Genomic DNA, 26,112 nt, shown 5'->3' with positions numbered 1-26,112 from the left:
AGTAGGTGGTAGCATGATCTTGGGGTGGTGGGATGAATTGAACAGTACTGGGAGGTCATGTGTGGTAGGGAAAAAGCACTTATATATAATCTGCAAGACCACCTCTGTCCTTGCTTTAGAGAGCTGACTTCTACAAGTTCCGTCTCCTTTCTGCTGATGTCAGTGAGTGTGCTTCCATTCACTTCATTGAGAGTTGGCATTAGTCCTAATTTAATACTGCTCAGAGAATGTGTGCTTTTGGCGGTGTTTTCCACTGGAAGCAAGAAAGGTTTCCTAGGAAACCCATAAGACTAGAGTGGTTGTCCTCTGTCCTTTCTGCTAGCTTCTCCCTCGGATTTGCCAACTTCTAGAATTAAATCCAATGTCAGAATGCTTCTCTTTTCCTTGTCACCTCCCACACATTAGAGCATTTACTGTATGCTATTTACAGCCACTCATATGTGACTGTGCCTTCTAAAATTAGTTTGAAGAAATTTAGTGTCTATTTAATTTGTTATTCTCAAGAGGCTATTTCTTGATTAGTAGCTGTGTATGGTCTTCGGCACCACAGAGGGAAGTGATATGCTTGTGCTCTTGAGCTCCCTTGCCTAGTAATTGGCAACTTAAAACTTGGAGAAAGAGTTTTGGGGAATTATTTATCAAACGCACACCTATTGAGCAGTAGTTCTAGTTGAAATAGCTAAATGTTCCAGACATGAGTTCTGAATAAGAGTGAGAAACCTAACTTGCCTTTAATTGGCAGACCATACCTTTCCCATTGGTTGCACAGATTTTTTTATGTGGACAAGAGAGAAGAGGAAGGAAAATAAGTGGGATTTTCATGTTTATAATATCTCTCTAACTTTCTGTCGTGTTGCCTTTTCAAACAGAGCGTAAAATGTAATTCACCAAACCTATACGAAGGGACCTATATGAAGGGACCTGACAGGCTCTGGAGACACTAATTTCAGAGCTTTTCTAAATGCGGGCAAATGCCAGTGGCTGTAGGGAAGAACAAAGTGGAGCGGATGCTCTGAAGTCCCTAGGTGATTGGGTTGGCATCGTAATGGCTTGGTCATTTGGAAAAGGAAGTGGAAACGCTAAAAGAGCTGGCACTGTGACTTACTGCTCTCCAAAGTTCTCGGGAACTATGGGAGAGATGCTACGGAGACCTGCATGCTGGGCTTTCGGGCAACAAAACAAGTGTTTGCTTCTCACGTTTCCATGTTCCAGGTTGGACTAATATACCCACAGGGATGCTGAGGAACAAACACGGAGAAATTAATAGTGTAATCCGATGCACAGCATACAAAACTTCTAAGGGCTGGGCCACATTGCAAAATAGTGTTATTTTGACTAATAAATCAAATGATGGTAATTCCTAAATGACCAGTGAAGGTGATGTAGTGTAATATTGTCGTCAAGACAAGACATGGTGTTCTGGGGAGCTGCTTGTATCACTTATATCATCAGTGAATGATACCAGCCTGCTTTGTGTGTCAGCAGTCAGGAGGTAGCTAGTGAAGCAAGTGCTGGGCAGCAGGAAAAGCAGAGTTGATATTGTGGGATAAAACCAAGGACACTGCATTGTCTCAGGTTTTATCAGAGATGAGGACATGAGATGAAAAAGCAGGCAAATGGCCAGTAATTGTGTATTTCTCTGGGTTTGAGTGCTTGACTCTTTCAGATAAGTTGAACAGTTTAATCCGAAGTCAAGGGGAGCAACATTACTGAAACACAGTCAACAAACATCCCAAATAGTGACATTACAATGCATTTTGGGACTCCAGTTTGTCATTTCCACCACAAAATTGCCTCCAAGAGTACAGTGAGGAGAAATTTGATAAAACTTCAGGCAGTTCAGTAGCAGTTGGATCTCTTGTCCAAAAGATGGTGGGTAGAGTTCATGGTTTCTCTGAGAGCATGGTGGACGATAGGTTTCCAGGCCCACATACAGTGTGGTGGCCCATCGGCATTTGGGAGGACACTAGGTCCTGGAGTGTTGAGAGAACGCAGAACATGATCCACAGTGATTCCAAAGCACAGTTTGGAGATAGTATCTCTACTTTTACCCTCAGAAAATTAGGTATTTTCCTTCTTGGCACTAATTGCCGTTAAATACCCAAGTATAGGCCAGTAATTTGTACAAATTTAAAAGAAATTATTTTGTGATAGGAATTTGGTGTGTTTGTTGGTTTAAAAAAAGAAAGTCTAAAACCTTGACAGTGTCCCAGCTTCATCAGATTATTAGACCATGTCTATGGCGTCATTAATGAGATCTATCCAGATTTGTCACTAAAAATAGCAATGGACAAATAGTAAGTGTTCAATGTTAGAGGGTCACCTTGGAGCAGTTACACTCTCCTGTAATGTCAGTCTCTCTTTACTCAATTTCACTGAAGTAGTTATCTGGCTCTAAAGCAGTTCAGGCAGTAATGTAGGATGTCATATATATTCCTTTAATTATTATGATCTTCCTTGTAGCAATTATAATTTGCTTTATTGCCGATAACAGCGAATTGGTAGATAAAAGTCACTAGACAGATATGAAAAGTTGTACATTGCAGCTTTTAGATTGGAAGTATAGCAGCTGGTTCTTGGTTAACTGTTTTTTAAACTAAAAGATTATTTTGGAACATCAATTAAAAAGAAACAAAAGACACTAAGAATATTTTGTAGTAACTATAGTGCATAACAGAATTCACTTGTTTGTCTCACTGATAGACAGTAGGTGAGACGTAGGCTTTCCTTCAATTGCAGAGGAAGAAATCTCTATATGAATGCCAGAAGCATCTATTGAATGCTTTTTTCAGACTAGATCAGAAAATTTTCCTTATTGCTTGCATTGCTCCAAAAAGACTGTTAAAATCCTGTGTTTCTTTTGACAACAAAGCAATTTTGCTGCATTTATTTGTCCGTATATGGGAAATTGTTGGTGGGACTCAGCTGTTTCCCTGAGTAGAATCCATTTCTGGTGTACAGTTGTTCGGTCAGTTTATGGCCATTATTAGTACTTTTTTTTTAACATTCAGAAGCATATATACTGAATAACCTCTTTGAGGTTTGTCTTTGTATAATTTGTTTTTCCTTCAAAAATAGTAATGGGAATTGGAAACATAGCTCTGTCAAATAATCAAATTCCACAGAAATGCTGTGGCTTTATTGTTTCTTGTACCGTAAGGCCATGGAAACAAAATACTTTACATTATTACTATTTTTATCCCATTTATTTGGTAAAGTCAATATATGCAAAAGGTAACAATGGCTTCGAAAAGTCTTCTAGGTGGTCATTTTTATAGTAAAATCCAAACAGTACATTGATGAGAGATGCCAAGTCCCTTCCTTCCGTATGGCACATCATCAGTATATAATTCATCAAGTTAAAATATACTTTAAACAAGGAGGAGATCATTATACCTTTTCATTTAGACCCTGAACACAACTGTCCCCACAATCTGTTTATGGTTCATTATCCTCAACCTAATAGATAATGGAGAATTGCCTTGCCCCCTCCAGTGCTGCTGTGAAAGGTGAAGCCTTCTTTTATGCTTTGAGTGTATCCTTTGTGGAGAGCTGTGACTCATGGCAGAAGCAAGATTTGTTTAGCACTAGGTCTGCATTTCCTGCCTGATAAGTATTATTTTTTATAGTCTTATCTACATGCTCCAGTTAGCTTCCAGCTCTCTCGTACACTGTTTCATATACCAGCACTCGTGGCAGGGCTCAGAGGCACCTGCTGGTGGTGTGGGTGTCCTAAGGCAAGATGTTTAGCTTTGCTCCCCTCCCATTGTGTACATTGTATAGGCTGGGGGGGGGTAAGTATTATTTTTTATACTACATGCTACATGCTCCAGTTAGCTTCCAGCTCTCTCGTACACTGTTTCATATACCATGGCAGGGCTTACATTGTATAGGCTGTTCTGCTCCACGTAGCAGTTGGCTGGATGGGCCAGCTTCATTCTTCCTGGTGGTTAAAGGAACAGTACAGGCTACTTGGTTCAGGCGTTTGGCTGTTGGGTTTTTTAAAGTGATTGTGAGGTTTGCTTTTACTCGTTTTTATTCGCAATTACTGTATCAGATTGTTAGTATTTAAAAACAATTTAGTGAAGGCATATTTTGGAATTGACTAAGACATAAGATGAAACTGGAAAACAGAAGAGAGATTGTCAGAGGCAAATATTTCACTGTAAGGTAAGGAATTATATTATCAATTTTGAAGCAGGTTTACCATGTCACTATAATAACTTGCTGACAATATTAAAGTTTAGCTTCTGATACCTTTCAGTGCTTCATCAGTAGACTTGACATTTGTGTAAGGTATCAGTAAGGACATAAGTACATAGGTTGCCTTTGTAAAGTTGATGCCAAGGCATCAGAATCCAGAAAATTTATGGCAGGATTTCAACTTCAGTGTTGCCAGAAATAAAATGAATCCAAGGTGGAAGTGTCCTTTTTGTAAGTTCAAATCCTTCTTGGCACTGCTTTTCTCATTCCCTTCCCACTTTTTTGCAACTAAACATTTACCATTTTGGGGAAATGTTGGCTGTACTAATATACCAAACTCTCTTTTCCCTTTCTCATTGACTTGAAATTGAGGTTAACAAAGTCAATTCCAAGCAAGTAGTACATATGAATAATGATTTTTGTCCCAAAGAACAGCACTGACTTGAACAGTATGGAAGTGCTGATGCTCTTGCTTTGTACAAGAGCCCATAATGACAAAGTATTCTTGTCAGAGTATATAATGAAACTATAAATTGGTTTCACAAGTGCTGTGATATTTGGTCTCTTGCAGAGCACATTCAGAAAGTATTTAGTGCCACGTGTTATGTGAGTAACATCAGAAATAGAAACATATGCTTTAGTATGAGCAGTGTCAAGTGATGGATAAGAAGAATCTGCTGATTGAACATCACGTTAAGTGGAAAAAGTTGCCTGAAACTTCTGATAGGTAACATTTAGCCACTGCAGGAAAGGATGACATACACGTTACTTTCTCTTCCTCTCAGTGGGGAAAGGCAATGAAGCGGATCAGACTAATGCAGAACAGCTAAGATTTGCAAGTTCTGTTTTACTTTGTGCATGAGCCCTACGCATAAGAGGCGGTGGCTGGAGAGGAAGGCTCACCTCTGTCTTCCCTCCCCATTCAGGTGCTTGCAATATTCCTGCATTGTTTCCTGTTCTTTTCACTCAACAAGCAAGTGCATATAGTATCGCAGCTAAATTAGTTTCTTTTACCTGTGCCGATAGGGTACCGCACTGCAGTTGTTTCAGGCTCAAGGCAAATTTTGGTTGCCACTCATGCTACCTTTTCTGCTGTAACATGGCCCTCTTTCCCTGTCCAGGTGGGAGGCTGAGCCCAGAGGACATTGCTGGTAGCGGGGAGGAGGGAAGGGGGAATGAGGTGGGAAATGCTGGTTTCTAACTGAGAGCTGGGTATTGTGGACAGCAGTAGAAAAGGGAGTTTACAAAGGCTTCTTCCTTTCAGCAGCCTTCCCAGGGCTGCCGGTCAAATTGTGAGGTTCCTCATACTCTTGCATATGAGGAAAAAGAGGAGAAACTCAAGTTGCTGAATTTTCTAATTCACAGTGGTCAGGTGAGCATGTGGCCTTACAAAGGCATTTCAGGCTTCTGATACAACAGATTTCTTTCCTGTGATTGTTATTAATAAGCTAAGATGACTTGTGGCAGACTTTGATCTTGTGCAGAGAGTCTTCCTCCATCTTTTCAGAGAAAAACTTGTGCCTCTTGAATCCAGTACTGGCTGGGGTAGGAATGGCTTGTTACAGTTATGGGTTTTTTTTCTCTTCTGCAGTATCTGGTGTGTAAAAGGAAGCTCGAAAGTAAAAAGGAGGCATTGCTGATCCTTTCCAAAGAGCTGGACACCTGTCAACAAGAAAGAGACCAATACAAGCTTATGGCCAACCAGTTGCGGGAACGACACCAGTCTCTGAAAAAGAAGTATCGGGAGCTGATTGTAGGTTGTTCTTTATGAATACTGTATAATTGGGGGACAAGAATCAACCTCAAAAAAAATCAAAAGGAGTCCATAATGAGTGCTGTAAAAATGTTTAGGTACTTGTTTACAGTAGTCCTGCAGTTGTACAGCCCTGATCATATTATTACTCATTTGTTCCGCATTGATGAGGTAGTGCCTGTTATATAAGACACAGAAAGACAGTGCATGCTCTGAGGAAATTAGTTTCAGTCATAATTCCATTTAAAAACTGACTACAGTATTATTATTCCACAGCAACTTAATGTACCGTTATGAAAAATAATGCAACATAAATTTGTAATGACCTGCTGTTCTAGAAATGTAAACAAATCTTCAGCCTTTGACAATTTTTTGAGATTAAATTAGTATTAATGATATTAATCAAGATGCAGTATTCTAGAAACAATTTAGATAACATTTTAGTTAAAGTACATGTTTTAAACTTTGATCCACAAAGTTAATATAGTTGCTGGCTTCAGAAATAAGTTCCCAATAAAATATGTCCATTTATTTGTAGGATGGGGATCCATCCCTTCCGCCTGAAAAGAGGAAACAGGTAGGATTTATTTTTCAGTTGATGATACTTATCTGCTACAAAAGTACTTTCCAAAAGTGTGAAAATGTAAACTACAAAATCTGGTAAAAAGCAAACATTTTTGTCTATTGAAAAGCTCAGTCTTTAAACTGTGGCTTCTGCTTTTGTCTAAACATGTTTCACTCTGAAATACCTGAACTGTCATTAATTAGAATATACGGCTATTGCTTTTATGTTCACCTGAGACTGAAATTGGTCAGCGTACAGAGACTTGAGATTGTTCTCCTTGTTGTTTATCCTTCTTGTATTGAGTTCTAAAATGGGTTTCTGACAGGACTTCTCATACTTAAAAGCAATTTGGGAATGCAATGTCTGCATCCCATAGTTGTTAATTTATTGTTGTGAGTACTGTTTTCCATTAGGTACTCTCCCAGGTCACTTGGGCTCTATGAGTTGTAAATGGTAAGATCAATGGTAATTGCATTTTATGGTTCCCCTGAAAAACTTTTTGCCTGGTCACTTTTTTTTCCCCCGGAGATCCATGTAGTGTGTCCCTGTTACAGATTGTTGGCTGTCACATCTTAAAATTATCTTAATGTTTAGAGAAAAATATCACCCAAAACACAATGTGTGAGCAGGGAGAGGAGAACCCAAAATAACAAAAATTGTTACTGTAATCGCTAGTCCTGAAAGTCTTTTAACTGTGTTTAAAACATGGTTATTGCATTCTCTTAGTCGGTCAGAAGTTTTACTCGTCATCCTTTCCCCGGGAGTTTGCATGTAGTTCTTGCTGTTTTCTTAAAATGTTAGGGGCTTAGGGTTTTGGTTGTTTTAAACTAAACTTTCAGAGGCAATATAATTACTCCTTCAGGCACTTAAACAAATAGCTGCCAAGAAGTCAGTGGCTCAGCGTAGGATCATTTAACTTCCTCATTATTTAGCATAATTTATTTGAAATTCTGTTATTTTGACAGAATTCTAATAAAAGTTTATGACCAGATATAGGTTTGTGCATTCTGACTACTAAAATTGGAGCTGAAGAATATACAATTAAAAGGAAAAAAACCAATCCAGTATATGGGTCATTACAGAGATAAGCAGGAAGGGAGATTTGCCATCCCATGGATGTTGTTTTAATTCCTCTTCCATCTTTCAAAATAAATAAATCTGACACTTGTTTCTAAAATACCAGCAAAATTCAGTCTAAATTCAGAAGCTGCAATTATATTAAGTTTTGGCAAATCTTACCATGGTAAGTGCCTGGAAAGCCATTTAATAATCTAGCTACGAGTCTTTTTTTTGTGAGAAAGTTATGTATGCATGCTCGGTAACAGTGAAAGAAAGAAAATCTTGTTCTCAGATGGGGTCATTTATAGGTCTCCCTCAAGGACAATATGTACCTTAGGTTGTACAGTAATAGGCTGTTAGTGCAATTCTTGAGTTTTCATTCTCCTGAGAAGTGTCTGTAGCATACAAGGTGGATAATCTGGAGTAGTTAGGGCAACCTTTCTGAAGAAGAATATAGTTTTGCTTTGAGAAATGCGTCAAAGAATAATAAAGTTATGGATATTTTTCCATTATTACTGTATGTACATTTCTTAGCATTTCCTCATCTAAGAAAGAGTGAAGTTCTCTGTGCTCTTTTGGACTTTTTCCATCCCTTTTTTGCCCAGAAGCCTAGTTGCCTGCTGGGAGAAGTTTGTGACCTCAGTCACTTTATAAAAACAGAGACCCTGATCTTATAATGGATTTTATGTGACACAAAAGTGCATGCTGTTCTCATGGTCAGAAATGAGATAAAAACTTGATATGCTGAACAATTTGCTATCTGTTATGTTTCTTTACCGCAACTGAGAAATTATTCTTGAAATTGCAATCTAGAACCTTAAATGTAATAGGTGGGTTGGAATTGCTACTTTCTTCTTCATCTCTTCATTTTTCACCTTTATTATCAATTACGCTTTGTGACTTCTTAAAATATCGTTTTCCACACCATGCCTTCTCTCCCTCTTTTGCAGCACAGAATTTTCATGTTTCGTATGGAAATATCATGTAACCAGGCAATTTCTATCAGCAAGCAGTTAACTCAGAATGTGGTTTTGTAAAATTGGTGTTACTTAAAGGTACCTTAATGTGCAGTGCTCTGCAATGTTTTCCCTCTCAAAGCTGTGTGTGCAGTGGTACACATCTCTGACATAATCCAAAGATTGTTCCATGTGTATCGCCTTCCGACAACCAACAAAAGCAGGAAATGAGAAACTGTGCTACTGAAATCCCTTTTCCTGCAGTAGGTGTTTTAAAATTAGTGTTGTTATCGTGGTCAGTGCTTTCCTGGCCCCTCTTATCAAACATTCACAATTAAATGCTGTGGTTGAAGGTAGTTTTGTAATTGCATGTCGTGTCAGGTGTAGGGTAATTTTTGGATAAGTAATGGAGGGGTGGAATGTTTCAGGAGGATAGAAATAGTGAAGAGTTGATTTTGATGTTAAAATTCACCAGAGATGGTAAACAATAGATACTCCCCATTTTGGAAGGAATGTTAAAATGTTGCTCTGTCTACGGAGCCTCTGTTGTGCATCCTATATAAATAGAAATTCTACCATTCTACAGTGGTATACATTTATATGCATTTGCTGTGATACAGAATGTTTTTATGACATCGGCAAAAAAATACTAGATATCTGTTGGACAGTGTTGCCATGCTGGGAAACTTAAAGCAAAAAAACATCGATGGGACTTCTAGCTTGATTTATACTGACTATTATTTTTGTCTACATTGCTTAAATTTTCAGTATAACTTCAGTTTGGGAGAAGCTTTGTCCTTGAAATAACAGAGCAGTGAATCCTTTGACCTTCTATATGAAATGGAAGGTTTTTTTAATACAAATGAGATCCTTTGAATAAACAAAGGTGAAGTAAAATGCATGGTTAGGAAAATGGCTGTGCTGGGCCACAGTTCTAAATATGCTTTGCTTAATTTGATCTCAGTGAGATCACTCAGTTGGAGATAATGGGTTTGCAGTGGGGCTGTGTGTCAAGAATAAAGACGCAATGCATATGTTCACTGGCAAGGGCTTATATTTGTATTTTAAATGTATGAGGAATCAAATTAAATGGAGCTAAACATCACAGGATCACAGAATGGTTGAGGTGGGAAGGCAGCTCTTGAGATCAACTAGTCCAATGCCCCTGCTCAAGCAGGGCCACCTAGAACAGGTTGCCCAGGACTGTGTCCAGTCAGATTTTGAACATCTGCAAGGATGGAGACTCCACAGCCTCTCTGGGCAACCTGTTCCAGTGTTTGACCACTCTCACAATAGAAAAGTGTTGGGGGTTTTTTTTGTGTTCAGATACCTGCAGGTACTGGGGTCACTGAAGTCCCTCATGAAGATCATGGCCTGTGAACATGAAGCTTCTTCCAGTTGTGTGAAGAAGGCCTCATCTACTACTTCTTCCTGATCAGGAGATCTATAGCAGATACCCAATACAAGAGCATCCATGTTGGTCTGCCCGCTAATCTTGACCCAGAAGCTCTCAACTGACTCCTGACCTGTCCCAAGGCAGGTCTCCATGCATTCCAGCTGCTCTCTCACATAAAGGTCAACACCCCCTCCTCACCTTCCCAGCTGTCCTTCCTAAAAAGCCTGTATCCCTCCATCACACCACTGCAATCACGTGAGCTATTCCACCGTTTCTGCATGATTCCAATGAGATTGTAGCCCTGTAACTGCACACAGACTTCGAACTCTTCCCCGTGCTGCATGTGTTAGAGTAGAGGCCTCTGAGGGGCATCCAGGTGTGCCAGTTCTGCAGTACAAGCTTGAGAGCTTTCCCCACAGGGCTGTTCTACAGGCACTTCCTTCGTTACATGCCTGCACTCAAAGGGATTATACTTCAGCTCAGTTGTTTTGTGAATGCTGTGTCCCTTCTCTTCCCATCATCCCAGGCTCTTGGCTTGCCTAACCCATCCCAAACCTCCTTGTTCCCTCCTCCATTATTTCTAGTTTAAAGCTCTCCTTATGAAGTTGGCCAGCCTGTTGGCAAAGTACTTTTGCCTCATGTAGTCAAGTGCATCCTGTGTTTTCCAAGCAACTGTTGAGCAGTTGCTCAACATGGTCATAGAACCCTCTTTGAGGCTCCTAATAATGAGCCTCATAACGTAATGATAACGTAGTCCTAGTATAGAGCCCATCTTGATAGTTACTCTTTTTGCCAGGCAAAAAGTCTCATCAGAGAACCTGTGTGCATCTTTCCTGAAGGTTGTGGTCCTTAACTCTGTTATAGTTATCTGTAGGTGTCCCAAGGTGATTCATTCAAGCCAAGACTCTGCTTCAGCGATCATTGACATCACAGCAGCATGCTGCCCACTCACTCAGCTTGACTTCTGCTAATGAGTAAGTTCATGAGCGTAGCATTTTGGGGCAAGCATCAGAAGGCCCGGAGGTTCCAGACAGGAGTATGTTGTGACATACCACAAATGGACCTATTTTGATCCCTTCCACTTCCAGCTTCTAGCTTAATGTACTCGGCTGTCACAATTGACTTTCGAAACAAACTTCAAGGATTACGTTATGACCGTTTTTGACATCATCAGAAAAAAATGACTAGTGTGACTATAGTGTGACTATTTCTTGTTAATTAATGAATTCAGGAAGTTTTGCTAGTCTTGTGCTAAGGCGCAAAAGCTGCATTCAGAGTCCCGTGAGATAAAATCTTCAGATAAAGTACACTACAGGGTAAGCAATCATTTTGTATTTATCTCACAAGGGTGCTATGAAGATTAATGTGATTTCCTCCTCTCTTCAGAGGGTTTGAAGATGAAAAACATTATGCGTGTGCCAAACTGAGACTTGTGTGCTTTGCTCTGGTTTGTAGGTGCATGTGTTTGACTCCCATAGTGTAAGATAGCAGATGGCAAACAGTGCGATCGTTTGCCCTGGCAATGCATCAGAGCGCAATATTCCCATGGATTTCAAAATGTGCCTGTGTGAGAGCATAGCCAGTGGAGAGATTTTGGTTTCTGCATGCTGAAATTTGCTGTTCCATTGGTAGGAGCAGGTGACAGTATGCAAAAGCCAGAACTTCTTAGCCACACTAGGAGTCATGCTTTGTGAAGTGACACTGTTGTTTCTTCAACACGTAGATTCTGCAGTAAACATGAGGCTAGGAGAGACAAAATGCTGATTTTAATAGATGTGATAGTCCCTCTAAAATTTAGAGTGCTGTTCAGACCTGATGTGTACAACATCCTCTTCTCTGGTTGCTGTGTCTTACCTTGATGGAATAGAGAGCCACTTTTCCACACCCCTGCACCTGAATACTCTCGATAAATATTCTGTTAATTAGTCAGAACACTCAAAATGTTTAAGGGATTTTGATTCTTTTTGTGCATTATCTCAAAGTTCAAGTTGTCCTTAAGATCAAAGCAGCTAAAATATTTCTGATAAAACAAGCCAATGAAACAATCTTTTCTTCTATCCTAGTATAGTAGTCTCTGTATAAGTACAAATTAATCATTTCTCTTTGACTACGTTCATCTGCTGTCAACAAAAACTTGATGCCTCTATGAAGTATAGGGGGACTGAACTACCTTATTGAACCTTGACAGTGAAGGAATTTCTGCCAAGTAACTTCTTACGATACTGGTAGTTCATACTGACACCCTTGGTTGCTGCTTATGATGTATGTTAACAAGTTGCTTTGCAAAAACTGGCCTCTTAAAGGAATCTAGTTGATGCTAACCTTATTTTGTTTGTCAGCCTTTGGCAAATGCTCTACGTCCGCCTGGGTGGTGTTTGGTACTGTCCAACACTATGCTAAGCTAATACACAGAAGACTGGTTGAAAAGGAGGGAAAAAGTATTAATTTTGTATGTGGACTGCTAAAATGGCTTTTTGGTTCTATTAATCAGCTCTATGAAAATTCCGATTGCTGAGTGTCTTGAAGGTATGTGAGCGCGAGCGAGTCTTTCTTGTTTTGCAGAGCCTTGTCAGGTTTTGACTGGTGTGCTTCTGTGGTGGGATTCCTGCCTGGTTCTCAGCGTGGCCTATACTCAGAGAAGGAGAGGATTTTCTTCTTCTCTTGTTTTATGTCAAGTGACTGCTTGGCTAGGCCTTGATTTTTGCTGTTGTTTTTCTGTGGGGAAATATGACCTGTATTAAGTGTATTTTGTTTAGTATGCCCAGGATCTATAATTTCAGAAGTCTTCTCTACATCGTTTTTCAACTTAAAGAGAAAAATACAGTAATTTCTGCTTTTTATCGTAAGGAAGCTAGTGCTAGGGGAGGTCGTCAGTTCTACCTTGGGAGTGAACAGTGGTAGTTAGTAAGCAAAGCAGGTTTTTCTGTATTAATTCAGCCATTGCAATCGTATGAATACATTGGAGGAGAAACTGCAATTAAATTTGCTATCAGTCACACCCACCAAGTGTGCTTAATGTTTCATCAAACTTTTTTTTCTGTCAGCCTGTTGTGGTTTAGCCCGGCAGGCAGCCAAACACCACATAGCCATTCGCTCACTGCCCCCGCCCCCAGTAGGATGGGGGAGAGAATCAGGGGGGAAAAAAAGTAAAATTGGTGGGTTGAGGTAAAGACAGTTTAATAGGACAGAAAAGGAAGGGAAAATAATAATAATAATAGAATATACAAAATAAGTGATGCACAATGCAATTGCTCACCACCCGCTGACCGATGCCCAGCCAGTCCCTGAGCAGTGGTCACTGCCCCCAGTTTATGTACTGAGCATGACGTCACATGGTATGGAATGTCCCTTTGGCCAGTTTGGGTCAGCTGTCCTGGCTGTGCCCCCTCCCAGCTTCTCGCTGGCAGGGCATGGGAAGCTGAAAAGTCCTTGGCTAGTGTAAGCACTACTTAGCAACAACTAAAAGATCGGTGTGTTATCAACATTATTCTCATCCTAAATCCAAAGCACGGTGCTATACCAGCTACTAGGAAGGAAATTAACTCTATCCCAGCCGAAACCAGGACACAGCCCTATAATTCAGTGTTCTTCTTTGTTTGAAGGTGTGGCTGAAAGAAACATAAAAGACTGTAAACTGCAGTATAGAAATGCTTGTTTGTATTTAAAAATATTTTTAAACTGTAAAGGCACGTTGGAAGTTTCTCCCTCTTCCCCTTGCCAAATTACTTTTTCAGGCAGTATGTAAAGGCAGAAAGTCCTTTTTTTTAAATTCTTTTTTTAAGTGTCAGATAAGATTTATGTGCAAGAGAATTGAGCGCTATATTAAAGACTGTGTTACTATCCATCATTTTTAAAGTGGTGTGAAGAAAAATAACACTGTGTGTATGTGTGGCTATATTTGCAAAATTGTTAAAGGAGCCAAATTCAAATGTAGTGCATATGTAAAGGCAGAAAGTCCTTTTTTTTAAATTCTTTTTTTAAGTGTCAGATAAGATTTATGTGCAAGAGAATTGAGCGCTATATTAAAGACTGTGTTACTATCCATCATTTTTAAAGTGGTGTGAAGAAAAATAACACTGTGTGTATGTGTGGCTATATTTGCAAAATTGTTAAAGGAGCCAAATTCAAATGTAGTGCATAATGCCAGGGATGACTATTTGGAGTTCCCCCCCCCCTCCCCCCCCCCCCCCTTTCTTCTTGGGTCATTGGTCAGTAGTGAGCAAAGATCTGTTACTGTCTGACAGGTATTCACTGGCTTATGTTAAATATTTATAGGTATTTCTGTCAGTAGTTTCAGATGTTCATCTGTAGCTAAAAGTAAGGCGCTCTTCCACCTTCTATCCCAAAAACGTTCTTGCAAATTTTAACAAAGTCTAAGTGGAGAAGGGTGAGGTCCGTGATCCCATCCCATTGAATCTTTCACTCTCTGGTCTGTTGTGATTTATGGTGCTTTTTTCCCCCCTATGTAATAAAGGTAGGCACTTCCCACTTGGCACTCTCAGATCAATCTTTTTCACCTTTCATCCTACCTTCTGGTGGCATCATTGTCAATAGTCGCACTTGCTTTTGGTCAGAGGAAAAAGGAATGTGGGGACAGTTTGTTATGTCTATGGGGGTTTGGATTGCGCTCAGATCGTACACGCGCTCTTCCCCATGACAGATGGATGTAAAACAAATAGCTTATCGTGCTGCAGAGGCTCAAGAATACCTACCGGAAACTGGACGTCACCAGAGGTGGACAGAGCTCCAGAAAGATTGTCTGATATTGGGCAGTCAATTAGAAACTTGAATGAAGCACTATCTGTTATTTAGTATTACAAATAGTTGCATTGAGAGAGGGTAGGAGAAACAAACAGTTTCCACTGTTGTGGGTTGTTGCAGAGGCAAGACAAGATGAGGCAGCAGAAAGGTATAGACCTCTGCATCTTTCCCTCCTGTTACTCATGGCTCAGAAATCTCTCTTCATCAGTACTTTGGAATCAGTTTTGAATAGTGTGAGTGAAGGAAGTAAAGTCTGGCAGTTACAGTGCCTTTTTAAGGCTTCACCTAGAATCAAAAGAAACTGTTGAAGAAGTTGAGTCTAGAGACACTGAATTTGGCTAATTTTCAGAGAGTTGTTCCATGTTGCACAGGTAAATGATATGAGCTTTATTGTCTGCTGAAGTAACTTGTCTTAAATTTCTAAGTGAATTCTGTGTTTGTTCTATGAATATTGAAAAGAAGTTGCCAGGTGGAAAAATGAATCACCTTTCTCCTTGCATAGATTTCTCCCCTTTCTTCAAAAAATACATGCTTACAGGTTCACGAAGCCAGTCCTCCATTGTTAGTTTTATCATCTTTCAACCATATGGTATGTTCTCTTATATATGCCAAAGAAATGGTACCAAGTCCAGGTGTGGTTCAATGTATCCTCTTGGCTGGCTTTCTTTAAGCCCAGTAGAGCACTTTTGAAAATCAAATATTTCTTCTTCTATCCACATTTAACTGAGAGCTTTAATGGAGGTCTTGCCAAAACCTTTAAAACTGGGAACAATTTAAATTACAGTTGTATAGAACCTCTAAGCCCGGGAAATGAATAATTGCTGGAGCCTACTTCTGTGACATAGCTTGGTTGTTTTAGTTTAACAGAAGTATAATAGAAGCTTTGCATTAAGGAGCAAGTCTATACTTAGCTCATTGTAATGCTCTTAGCATGCTTAAAAGAGGCTGTTTTATTTTGGTGTCTAAAATTCTTTGTTTAAAGTTTCTTCCAAAATCCCTGTCTCGAGTATAAAGGTTTTTGTCACATTAAGTCATTTATATGACTGACAAATAAAATTCAGCATAGAATTGCAATCCCAGAGAAATACTTTTAAAGGAAATAAATCTGAGCAGGAAGATTTAGTATAGGCATTGTAATGCCTTTCCTGCAGCTACTGGGAGCCGGGTTTTGACTACAGACTGCTAGAATCCTGGTGTTGTGGCTGTAAACACTGATTAGTGAGACTGAGTTCTTCCCAGGTGTTGAAATTACATGTGCTATTGCAGTGTTAGGAGTTGTTCAAATCCATCATAAAAAGGGACTTTATAAATAGAAGTGTTTCGGAGAGGGCAAATCATGTTCCTTTTAACTAACTCAGTCCAGTGGTTGGGGCGGCCTTTATTGAAAGTCAGCTTTCTTTAAAAAAAAAAAAAAAAAAAAAACTTGCATCTGAGCAGTAGCCATAGATACTTCAGTTTAAATACAGTTTCCTGCAAACATGAGTTCTTGGTTTTCTTTCTTTTAAACAGCCATTAAGAAGTACCTCTCAGAACCATTGACTGAATGCGTTCTGAAGCTCCTTGATTCATTCAATATATGAATGACTATTACACATTTGTTTAACATGTAGGGGGAAAAAATCATTCTACCAAAGCATACTTGAGGAACCTTTTGCATTGCTTGAATAGTTGCCGTCTTCAAAATAAAAATAGAGGCAGCTTAATTTTGGCCCTACAATTGGCTATTTACGGGTTTTTTGCTATTGCACTCTTTTCCCAAACTATGTATCTGCAGTCTTCAGGTATATCAGTAGTTTAAAAAATGTTTTATTTTCTTCCAAAACTGTGGGAAACTTACATTACTTTTTCTGCAGAGCACCAAAAGTGCAGAAGCTGTAGCAGCAAATCAGGCTTGTGGTTCATCAAGTAGGACGTATCAGTTTCTCAAGTTACTTTTCCTGTTTAAAAGTTTGAAGCTATTGCTATTTTAGACCAGTTGGAGTTTGGAGCCAGCTTCTTCATATAGTAGTGTACAAAAGTTCCAATTGATTATAGTTTAATAGGCTAATCCTGCAAATGGTCAGATGCATGCATAGCTATATTCATGTTGATAGTTCTTTTAAGTATAAAATAGGACATGTGGAAATAGCAGTTGTTAGTAAACAAGGGGAAAGATCACAGGAATGGCTATCAGGCACCTTGTTGGTTTGATAGCGTGTGAGTTTCAGAGATAAAACTCAAAAACATCCTACCAGACGTCAAGTGGTAGTGAGAATGACTGGGTAAAAGAGCAGGACTGAAAAAGAAAGAGAGAGATCAAAACAGAGAAATGGGGGAGTTGAAAGAGAAGCACAGCAAGTAGAGAAACTAAAATTAAACTTAAAATACCAAGAGAGAACTAGGAACGGTCACTTGATGCATTGGCCTCAAACCCAGGGAGTATGTGTAAGGGTAGCTTAGAAATATTGACTCGGGGGCTTTACCAAGTCATGCTTAGAAGATCTGAAATTTCTTTTTCCATTTCTTTTTCTACCCTTCAGATTTATGGCAATGGATGACACACCTAGCTGTCCAGAGGCAATGTCTTGAAAGGCTGTGCATTAGCCACTATGATTGTAACTCTTTTAGAAGAGATGTCATTGGAAGGCTTTTCCTGTGCTGGGTCAACGTTTGTGTATTCGTGAGACATTGTTAGGGGAAAAAGTATAATAAATTGATCTGTAGTATTTGCTCATTTTCAGATATCATAGATAGGGAAGGAGGAGATTGCATTACTTTTTGATTAGTGATCAAGCTGATGGAATTTAATTATGAAATTATAGATCAGACTGCTCATCTTGCTAACTTAGTAGGTTAATGTAAATGATAACTTTTAACCTGGATTATTTGGAGTGGGGGTGTTTGTTTTGAATCTCTAGCTTTCACCTCTATTTTTCTAGAAGTCTACGTACTAGCTAACAACACAAGTCAGGTCATGTTTGAAGTTTTGTGCTACTAGATATCCATGGTACAGCTCTGTATAGGGGCAGGGACTCTGGCTGGCATCCTCTTTACTGGCTAGGAATCTGCTCTAAACACTATTAGGGAATATAATTATATCATCATTATTTCTCAGCTGTGCCTTTTGTCTAATTATATGCAAGTTTAAAAACTATTATTTTGGCAACTTTGTATAAATATTGTCAAAGTACTCTGCGTTTTGCTCTTCCCAGCAGCCAAGATATCAGAACTAGTGTAGATGTTTTCACTTTGTTGTTTGTGGTTTGTGTGCTGTTCTGGGAGTGTGTATGCACATATGCTGTATGTATTTCCTACTATTAAAGATAAAGGAACCCTGGTGACTTCTGTTACTCTCTCTCTAATGAAGCATGAAGTCTGGGTACCAACAACAATAAAAGTAAATATTGTTGGCAGATAAGGAGTAAGTCTAGGGTTTCTTTTCAATCACCACTTACGCTTCCTCCATAGGCACTAACTTTTGACTGCTATTTGCTCCTTTTCTAGGCAAATCTTGCTCAACTACTGAGTGAGGCTCAAGATCGAAATAAACATCTTGGAGAAGAGATTAGAGAGCTTCAACAGAGACTGGGAGAAGTACAAGGGGACAATAAGGTATTACAAACTTTTGTTGTCAGTAAATGGCATGGAATGTGTAAACTGGGCTGGAGTTTTGCATTTACTTCTTAGGAAAACAAACAAAAATAATGGGTTGCAGAACTTCTAGAATACTTGGATTAAAATAAATGCTCAAAACAGTAGAACGAAAGAAGCTTGTATAGGATACCAGTAAGTGCAGCTTATTATATATTTTTATGTTGCTTTTGCTCTGTTGTCCTTAACTATGTATTTTGCACCTAGCCTTGCTTTAATGATCTCAGACTTACTTTATTTTTTTTTTAATGTATTTTATTGGTGGTATTTGCTTTTACAAATAAGTACAGATAAGCATTTTTTCTTTGTCATGTGATAATTTTCAATTTTTTTGCAATGAAAACGCAAGATTTTAGTAGATGGTAAAACCAGGGGAGGCATAATTTTTCCCTTCAAAAATATGGAGCAGGTGATCACAATATAGATAAGATGGTAAAACCAGGGGAGGCATAATTTTTCCCTTCAAAAATATGGAGCAGGTGATCACAAATATAGATAGTGAGCTTTGTATTAGGCCCTCATCCTATTACCCTTACATAACTAATTTATTTTATTGCTAAATTTAGCAAATTATATGGAACATTGCTCAAAATCTGCCATTTGGTATTAATCAAACTCCTGTTGTCTCTGTTAATTGAAATATTTAAACTCAAGCCAAATGTGTGTAACATTCACAGCTGGAACTGTATGCAAAAGTACATTCAGAGATCGAACTAGTGAGAGGTTGAATTTGAGAGTCGAGGTGGTTAACGAAGTAAAAAATGAAACAAATAATGAATAACTTCCCTCCCTCAAGTACGGTTTTAAAGTTATGGGATTTAAAAATGTGAATAAAAATGATGCCGCTTTTAATTATTCAGGTGGCTTTTTTCTTTCCATTTAAGTTCATTTTATTTTATTTATTTTATTTTAAACGTAAGTGTATTGTGACAATGCAGTTTTATTCATTGTTTATCACAAAGGACTTCCTTGAAGGTGTCCAGGGAGCTGGGAAAGGGTCAAGTGAGACCTGAATTTGTAGTATGCATAGCATCCAGTGTAACTTGCTCAAGTCTCCAAAGACCAGCTTCCCCAGTGTTTCTTTTCATTTACATGTTATTGTTTGAATGATATTACAGTGCGGAAGGCAGTGCCTTCCAGTTCTCCAGTACCAGTATTATGCCATACAGCCTTTCCCAAGCCAGTCCTGAACAAATAACAAGGGTTTGTTAGTACAAACAGAACACAAAGGTAGTAAAACTACAATATATTTAAATACCAAGGTTATGTACCTATTCTAATTCCTTATAACACTATGATCTTGGTAACACAGAGCCGCCTACTTTGTGCTTGAACTGGCTTTGTTTAGATTTGCCTTTGTGGGTTAACTTGATATTAGCTGGCCATTTTTGTGACATCTGTATTCTCGGCATGAATTTGAATTCATGACCCTCATAAGGAATGGAAAAATACAAAAAGAGTTATTCTGCCCACTGTGCCCCTCTCCAAAAGGTGCAAAATAGTGCATCACTAAATATAGAGGGGGAGGAAAGAACTGCATCAGACAGGGATTAATTTAGACTAGGATTTTCATTTTTGGAACACATTCTTCACTTTCCTAGTAAATGAGAAATAGAGCTTATTTTAGAGTCAGGTTGCTGTTTTTTGAAGTGCCTAAAAAAGCATTGCCATCTATCTGAGGGATTTAACGCTCTCCTCCTGTGTCAGATTTTGCTCCCTTCTAGCTTTGGTGATAAAATTCTAGGCTTGTTCCCAAAGCCATTCTGTTCTGTTCATCAGTTCTCCTGTACTGGCAGCTGGGTTACTTCAGGCACTGGAGTCCAGATAATGCATGGTATATACAAAAACAAAGAACTATAATAATTTGCTTGTTCTTACATTTTTCCCCTGCATTCTTCTCTCTGCTTTTTCCAAAGTGAGGGAGGGCATCCTGCCCAGCTGGTCTACGTCAACCTTACTTCTGGCAAGAGATGAACAAACAGCTGCTTTTGCAGCGAGTGAAGCTGCTTATGGATGAACAATTCTGCCTGTGTCTGAGCAGGGGTGACTCATGCAGGCTTTGTCACTGATTGGCAAGAGCTTTGTAGGACTAAAAAAGAAAAAAAATCTTTAAATATCACACATTAGCTCTATTGATAAAGAATTGTTTTGATAGCTTGACTTGTTTTTCACCACTTTAATGTTTGCTACTAGCAGGATACGGTCACTTGGATTAGCAAGACCTTAAACTGGTGACATTTTACTTGTTGAAATCATGTTAAGTATGTCATCAGTTAGGCAATAACAAATTACTTGCATTTCGTTTAACTGGACTAATTTTTTCCTTTAATTTCAGCTAGAATTCTGTTGGCATGAATAATAAAACTTCTTCAGGCGGTCTCTGAAAGGATTTGTTGCTGCAGTTTCAGAAATACAGCAATAGTTAGACTGCAGTGCTCCAGCAACAGATATCTAAGACTATTTATTTTATGATTGATCACAATCTCTTATCAGCTCTGACACATGAAAACTATTCTATGTTTATGATAGTTATTTGTAAATCTTTTTCCTTCCTAACGTTCTGGCAGCAATGCTTGGAGAACAATTACTGAAACTTAGAGGAGGATAGTTAGGAAATAGAATTCTCTCTTGTAAAAGGGTGAAAATGGAAAGCGTAAGAAAAACTGGAGGCTTCTGGAAGACTAGATGACTCAGTTGCCTTCACTTGAATTCCTACGCACGCAAACAAATGGTTTTGTAAGCTGTCAAAGGCAGTGCTAAGCGAGAGGAAGATGCATGGAAAACAATGGCTGCAGTATTACTGACAGTGTGTTATTATAAGGCAGACAATCATTCATGCAGCAACAGTGTGAAATGTTAAATGTGGTGCATATGTTTTGGCAGAACTGGGACTTAAGGTAGCAAATTTGCATAGTTCTGGTCCACTTTTTAAGATTTTGTAGGCAACATGGTGAAGACAATTGCTGTCAGTGACTGTGGCTAAATATGATGGTTTCTGCCTTCCATGAAGGATTTACTGGTTGTGCTTGTTTCCCTTTTCCTTCTGCATGTTTTATCAATAATCAGGAATGTACAACTTCGGCACAGGCATTGTCTGTGGACTCCTAGCCTGCACAGCAGCTACCGCAGTGAAGCCTGTTTGGGCATTGTGGGGCTGCTACAGAGTTGCTACTTTATAAATAATTATTTTAGCTGACACTGATTAAGAAAAAGCTGTGATATTCAAATAATAAAGACTAGTGGCTTGCAGCACTGGATTGTTTTGATTAGCAATCTATGGGTTCTTGACAAACAGGAGCTATCTCTGGTAAGGTGCCATTAATTTAAACCCATTCTGCTGTGGATGCTGTTCACAGAATCCTGAGGGGTAGCGTTAACCTATTCTCTAGCTGCAAAATGAAGTTGAGCGGTCCTTTCCTCAGTGATTTCTGAATGACAGAAATAAAAATGCAGCAGCCAGAGGACAGGTGTATAAAGTTTATAACAAAGCACTAATATATGAAATAAATCCTTAACCCTCTGGCATAACACTTAGTGTCTCTTTGGGTCACAGCATTTTCAGGGAAGAATTTTATAGCAGGTGGTGCTGCCTCATGAGGCATTCGCAATGCAGAACTAAAGGACTTGGCCTGTTCTGCCCTGTCAATGCTCTGATTGGCCAACTGTCTGGAAGAAGCACTCTGTCATTTTATGGATTGGTATTTTACTTTATTTTATGTATGTTTATAATGCTGCTTTTACTGGCTGAATTTGGATTTCTGAAGCATTCTTTTCATAAGACTTCATACGTGGTTTTTTTCGCCTCAAAATTAGTAGTAAATAAAGAGTTCTCCTTTTATTGGCAGACTGTTTGACCTTGCAAGTAATAATTGCTTGCAGTTATAATTGCATCTTATGCCTCGTCCCCTCCTGGGCTGAAGTTGAGTTGGTCATAGCGCATGAGTCACAGCTCTGATCCAGTTCCCAGCCTGGTGCCAAGGGTTACACAGAAGTTTTGCTCTGCTGCAGGCATTGGAGGCATTCGTAAAGTATGATTCCCCTTCCCGTTTCCAGTTTTTCTGAACGAGACTGAGTCCTCAAAATGTTATTACATTTGTTTCTTACTGCCTTTCTCACTAGCAAGAGATTCTAGAAATTAAATTAATCTAACTGAATTAAATCACGTTACCATACCTTTGTTCATCAGGCTTTTAGCATTTAAAAAAAACAAATCCCATAGCTATGAAGCCATTCCAGGATTTGCTAGTTGCCTTTTCGACTTATTTGTTTTGATAAAGAAATTAATAGGAATTATATCTCTTGGGACCCATTCAGCCTTACTAACTGTGCAGTGGTTTGTACTTTCCCTGTGGGGATAGGGAAATGTAGTTTGCCAAAACCAGTTACTTTTGGGGGCGCAGCTTCCCCTGAACAAGTGAACTGTTTATCAGAACAAGTTGTACTAGCTTCAGTGACTTGCACTGAACTGGAGCTGAAACAAGTGGGGAGCATGATTTTGGTAGTCTGTCTTGCATCAGCAGGATTTTAATTGGCACATTGCAGCTATGGTGACTGGCATCCCATAAATACCAAAGATAGATTTTAATGTACAATCTTCTACTTCAGAAGATTGATTTTTTTTTTTCTAACTCTGCAATATAATGATGTACATTAATTCCTTGGTGCAGTCAAAGATATGGGGAAAGTCAGGCTGTTTATTGTGGTGGGTTTCTCTAGTCTCTGTGGAGCTCCTACAAATGAGGCAGGCAACACTTTTGCCTAGTTGTACTCAGTATAAACAACTGTAAATGCTGAATGCCTCATAGACTGTTATTTTAATACTCCATGATTCTTGAAAGGTAGTTGCTTTTTGCTTTGGATATTGAATATAACTGTGTATTAATTCAACTCAGACTGTTTTCAGCAGTCACAAAACTCATGAATTCACTAGCTGTTTGAGCATTTTGGCCAAGTCTTTTTGTTGTTGGCCTGTTTTTTTGCTTTTAATATGAATTAACTTTTGTGAGTAGATGAAAAAAATAATGCACAAGCAAATGTATTAGCAACTGTTAATGCAAATTCTTTACTGATGTAGCACAGTGGGGTTTTAAGTGGTATCAGTAAAATGAAGCTGGGCAAGCTACTTTGTGCCTTTTTATTCTTAACTAGGAAGAGTTCTCTGCTGCAGAGAATTTTAAGATTTACATATGAAAATGGCTTTCTGAGAATTCTCTAGTTTTAGTCTGACCAGAAATAGTTCCTGTCAGTCCTAAAAAAACATCGACCACGTGTCTGTTTACTTGGTCTTTCATCATTTGTATACTCTGGTAACTTGTTGCAGGGTCTAATTCAGCTCCTGTTGATGCTTTGAGTGTTCGACTGGCATGTTTCGCTGAGAACGGGATTGAGCCCTCAGCTCAGAAAATTCCCTCTGGTTTAAATAATACCGGCTGTTTGGCCTGGAAGAGATGAAATCGATGACAGCTTTACTTTTTCTAGTGCAGATGTACTCTGATGCTACAACCTGCGTTCTGCTTACGGAATCTGTTTTTGTAATTGCAGCTTCTTCGAATGACAATAGCAAAGCAAAGACTTGGAGATGATGAAGTTGGGTCTCGCCACTTCGCAGCACATGAACGGGAGGACCTTGTTCAACAATTGGAGAAGGCTCGAGAGCAAGTAATAACTAAATGGGCATATACTGTCATGTTTTACAGAGCTAGTGCAGTAGCAAGTAAATGACTGCCTCTATTGTGTTTGGAGGGCTGGTAGCTGATTAACATTGCAAATAGTGGTGAAGGTGTTGGGATTTTTACTGAAATAGTTCTTATTGAGCACTAATTTAAACATGCATACATGGTTAGAGTGAGTTTCCTAATCTCAGGAATTCCTTCCCTAGGTTATTGATTCTCCTCTTTTTATAACGTCCAGCAACAACTTGTGACAATTGAATATTGTCAGTGAATGTCAATGAAAGAGACTCCTTAGTGAAAGCTGTTACAAGTATTCAACACAATATGTGGTGGCTGATGCATCTCCTAAAGATACTCTCTGAATCAAATTTTCTGTAGAAGTGTTGCTTGTCTCCTCTTCCTCCTGCCTCTTAGCTATTTCTTCCCATCTTTTGAAAAATTCTTGCATCAGACCTCTTTCCCCTACCTCAAGTCTGTATTAATACTATGTACCATGCAGCATCCAATTCATCAGACTCTTTCCCTAATACTGTGTCGCAGATGGAGTGAGCCTGCACTTCACTCATAAGAGAGAAGCAACAATACTTTATTGATAGAAAACAGTGAGTTAAAGTGTGAATTAACAAAGTTCAATGGTAAATGCGACAGTGAACAAGATTCGATGGCAAGGTACACTTGATTATTTACTGCATAGAGGACAGGGTCAGACATTACTGTCAGGGAGACCCTCCCGTTGAGTCATGAGGTTCAGAAAGGAGCCCCTTGCTTTCTAAACTTCTCAGAGAGGAGTTTAGGTGCGGCTGGATCCAATCCTAGTCCCAGTCTTGGTCAACAGTTTATGTCTAAAGGATTATATATGCGCACTCAATCCTTTATATCACTTAGCTAAGATTTCAAAGTTTAGCATGCTATTAGTCGCTTACCGAGTATCTGTTGCAGCAAAGCATCTCTCAACCTCGAGGAGTAACCTTGAGAGGCGTCCCTACTCACGGGGAGATCCTGGTGTGTAGCCCACTGCCGTGCAGGAGAGCTCAAAGGGCTCTTGGGCTGCTCACTATTTATAGGGGTAAGATGATTGACTCATAGTCATATTTACATACTGATAACTGTGGTTAGGTGGGCGTATTTCTCACAATAACCAAGGGCTATTGTGTTGTTATCTGGCTCCTGAATCCACTTCGTTAATGGACGAAGTATCACCATCAGCATCCATTAACGACTGCCCCTGGTAGTTATCACTTAAGCAGGGTTACAGGAGATAAAGGTCAGATTGGGCGGGGGAGCACACCGTCACATACTGATACATAGCTTTCTGGATAATTTGGGGGGTTTGTGTTCTCTGTTATTCCCACACTCATTCTTACCAATGTCAGTTCCACCCTGAATGAGCCACTCTGTGGTCCAGGAAGACATGCGTATTTCTTGTTTTTCAGTCTTCACACAAGTGCAGTGCTACTTTAGCTTACCAGAAGGACTGTTGACTGCACTTGGTCTTCTTCCAATGTGATTCTCTCTAGTATCTCTGTTCCCAAGCTCACACTCTCTCTGTTCATCACCTGGCCTCTTTTCACATGGTCTTCTGTTGTCCTTCCTGGCTTATCAGCGTTTTCTGAGGTGCCAGTGGAGACTTCTCAACTCATTGCAGACTTTGCTCACACTCTCCGTTTCCTCTCCTTGGAAGTTTGAAGCTCTTTGTCCTTGAATATCTTTCATACTGGATTCCTTCACCCTTTTGCTTAATAGCAAAGCTCACCCTGTCAACTCCATGCTGGCTTATTTTGTACTTTTCTCAGTTCTTCCTATTCTGTGGAACTTCATTGCTGAAAGTCCCATAATTAATATAAATTCCCCCTTACAGACTTTTTCTTCATCCTCCAAATTTGCCAAATTCTTATTCAGTTGAGTTCATTCCTGGAGCCCTAGTGTCCTGGTTTTGGCTGGGATAGAGTTAATTTTCTTCCTAGTAGCTGGTACAGCGCTGTGTTTTGGATTTAGGATGAGAATAATGTTGATAACACACCCATGTTTTAGTTGTTGCTAAGTAGTGCTTACACTAGTCAAGGACTTTTCAGCTTCCCATGCTCTGCCGACTGAGAAGGCTGGAGGTGCACAAGAAG

At 39.3% G+C, this 26,112-nt stretch overlaps 1 protein-coding gene across 2 annotated transcripts in view; it reads left to right on the top strand.

Annotated features, from left to right (window-relative positions):
• The first annotated feature begins 5,797 nt into the window (after positions 1-5,797).
• CCDC149 (coiled-coil domain containing 149) overlaps positions 5,798-26,112 on the top strand; it is a 46,141-nt gene continuing 25,826 nt past the window's right edge. The window contains exons 1-4 of one of the 2 annotated variants that reach the window (XM_019470216.1): positions 5,798-5,956; positions 6,495-6,533; positions 18,177-18,284; positions 23,865-23,981. In XM_019470216.1, coding sequence (XP_019325761.1) covers positions 5,897-5,956; positions 6,495-6,533; positions 18,177-18,284; positions 23,865-23,981 — 324 coding nt within the window. In that variant the 5' untranslated portion in view covers positions 5,798-5,896. The remainder of the gene's footprint in view (positions 5,957-6,494; positions 6,534-18,176; positions 18,285-23,864; positions 23,982-26,112) is intronic. The other variant, XM_019470215.1, reaches the window with a different exon arrangement.

The sequence above is a fragment of the Aptenodytes forsteri genome, unplaced genomic scaffold (genome assembly GCF_000699145.1).
Source record: "Aptenodytes forsteri isolate BGI_AS27 unplaced genomic scaffold, ASM69914v1 Scaffold333, whole genome shotgun sequence".
In the NCBI taxonomy this organism is placed as follows: domain Eukaryota; kingdom Metazoa; phylum Chordata; class Aves; order Sphenisciformes; family Spheniscidae; genus Aptenodytes; species Aptenodytes forsteri.
This window is presented reverse-complemented; position numbering and strand designations above follow the sequence as displayed.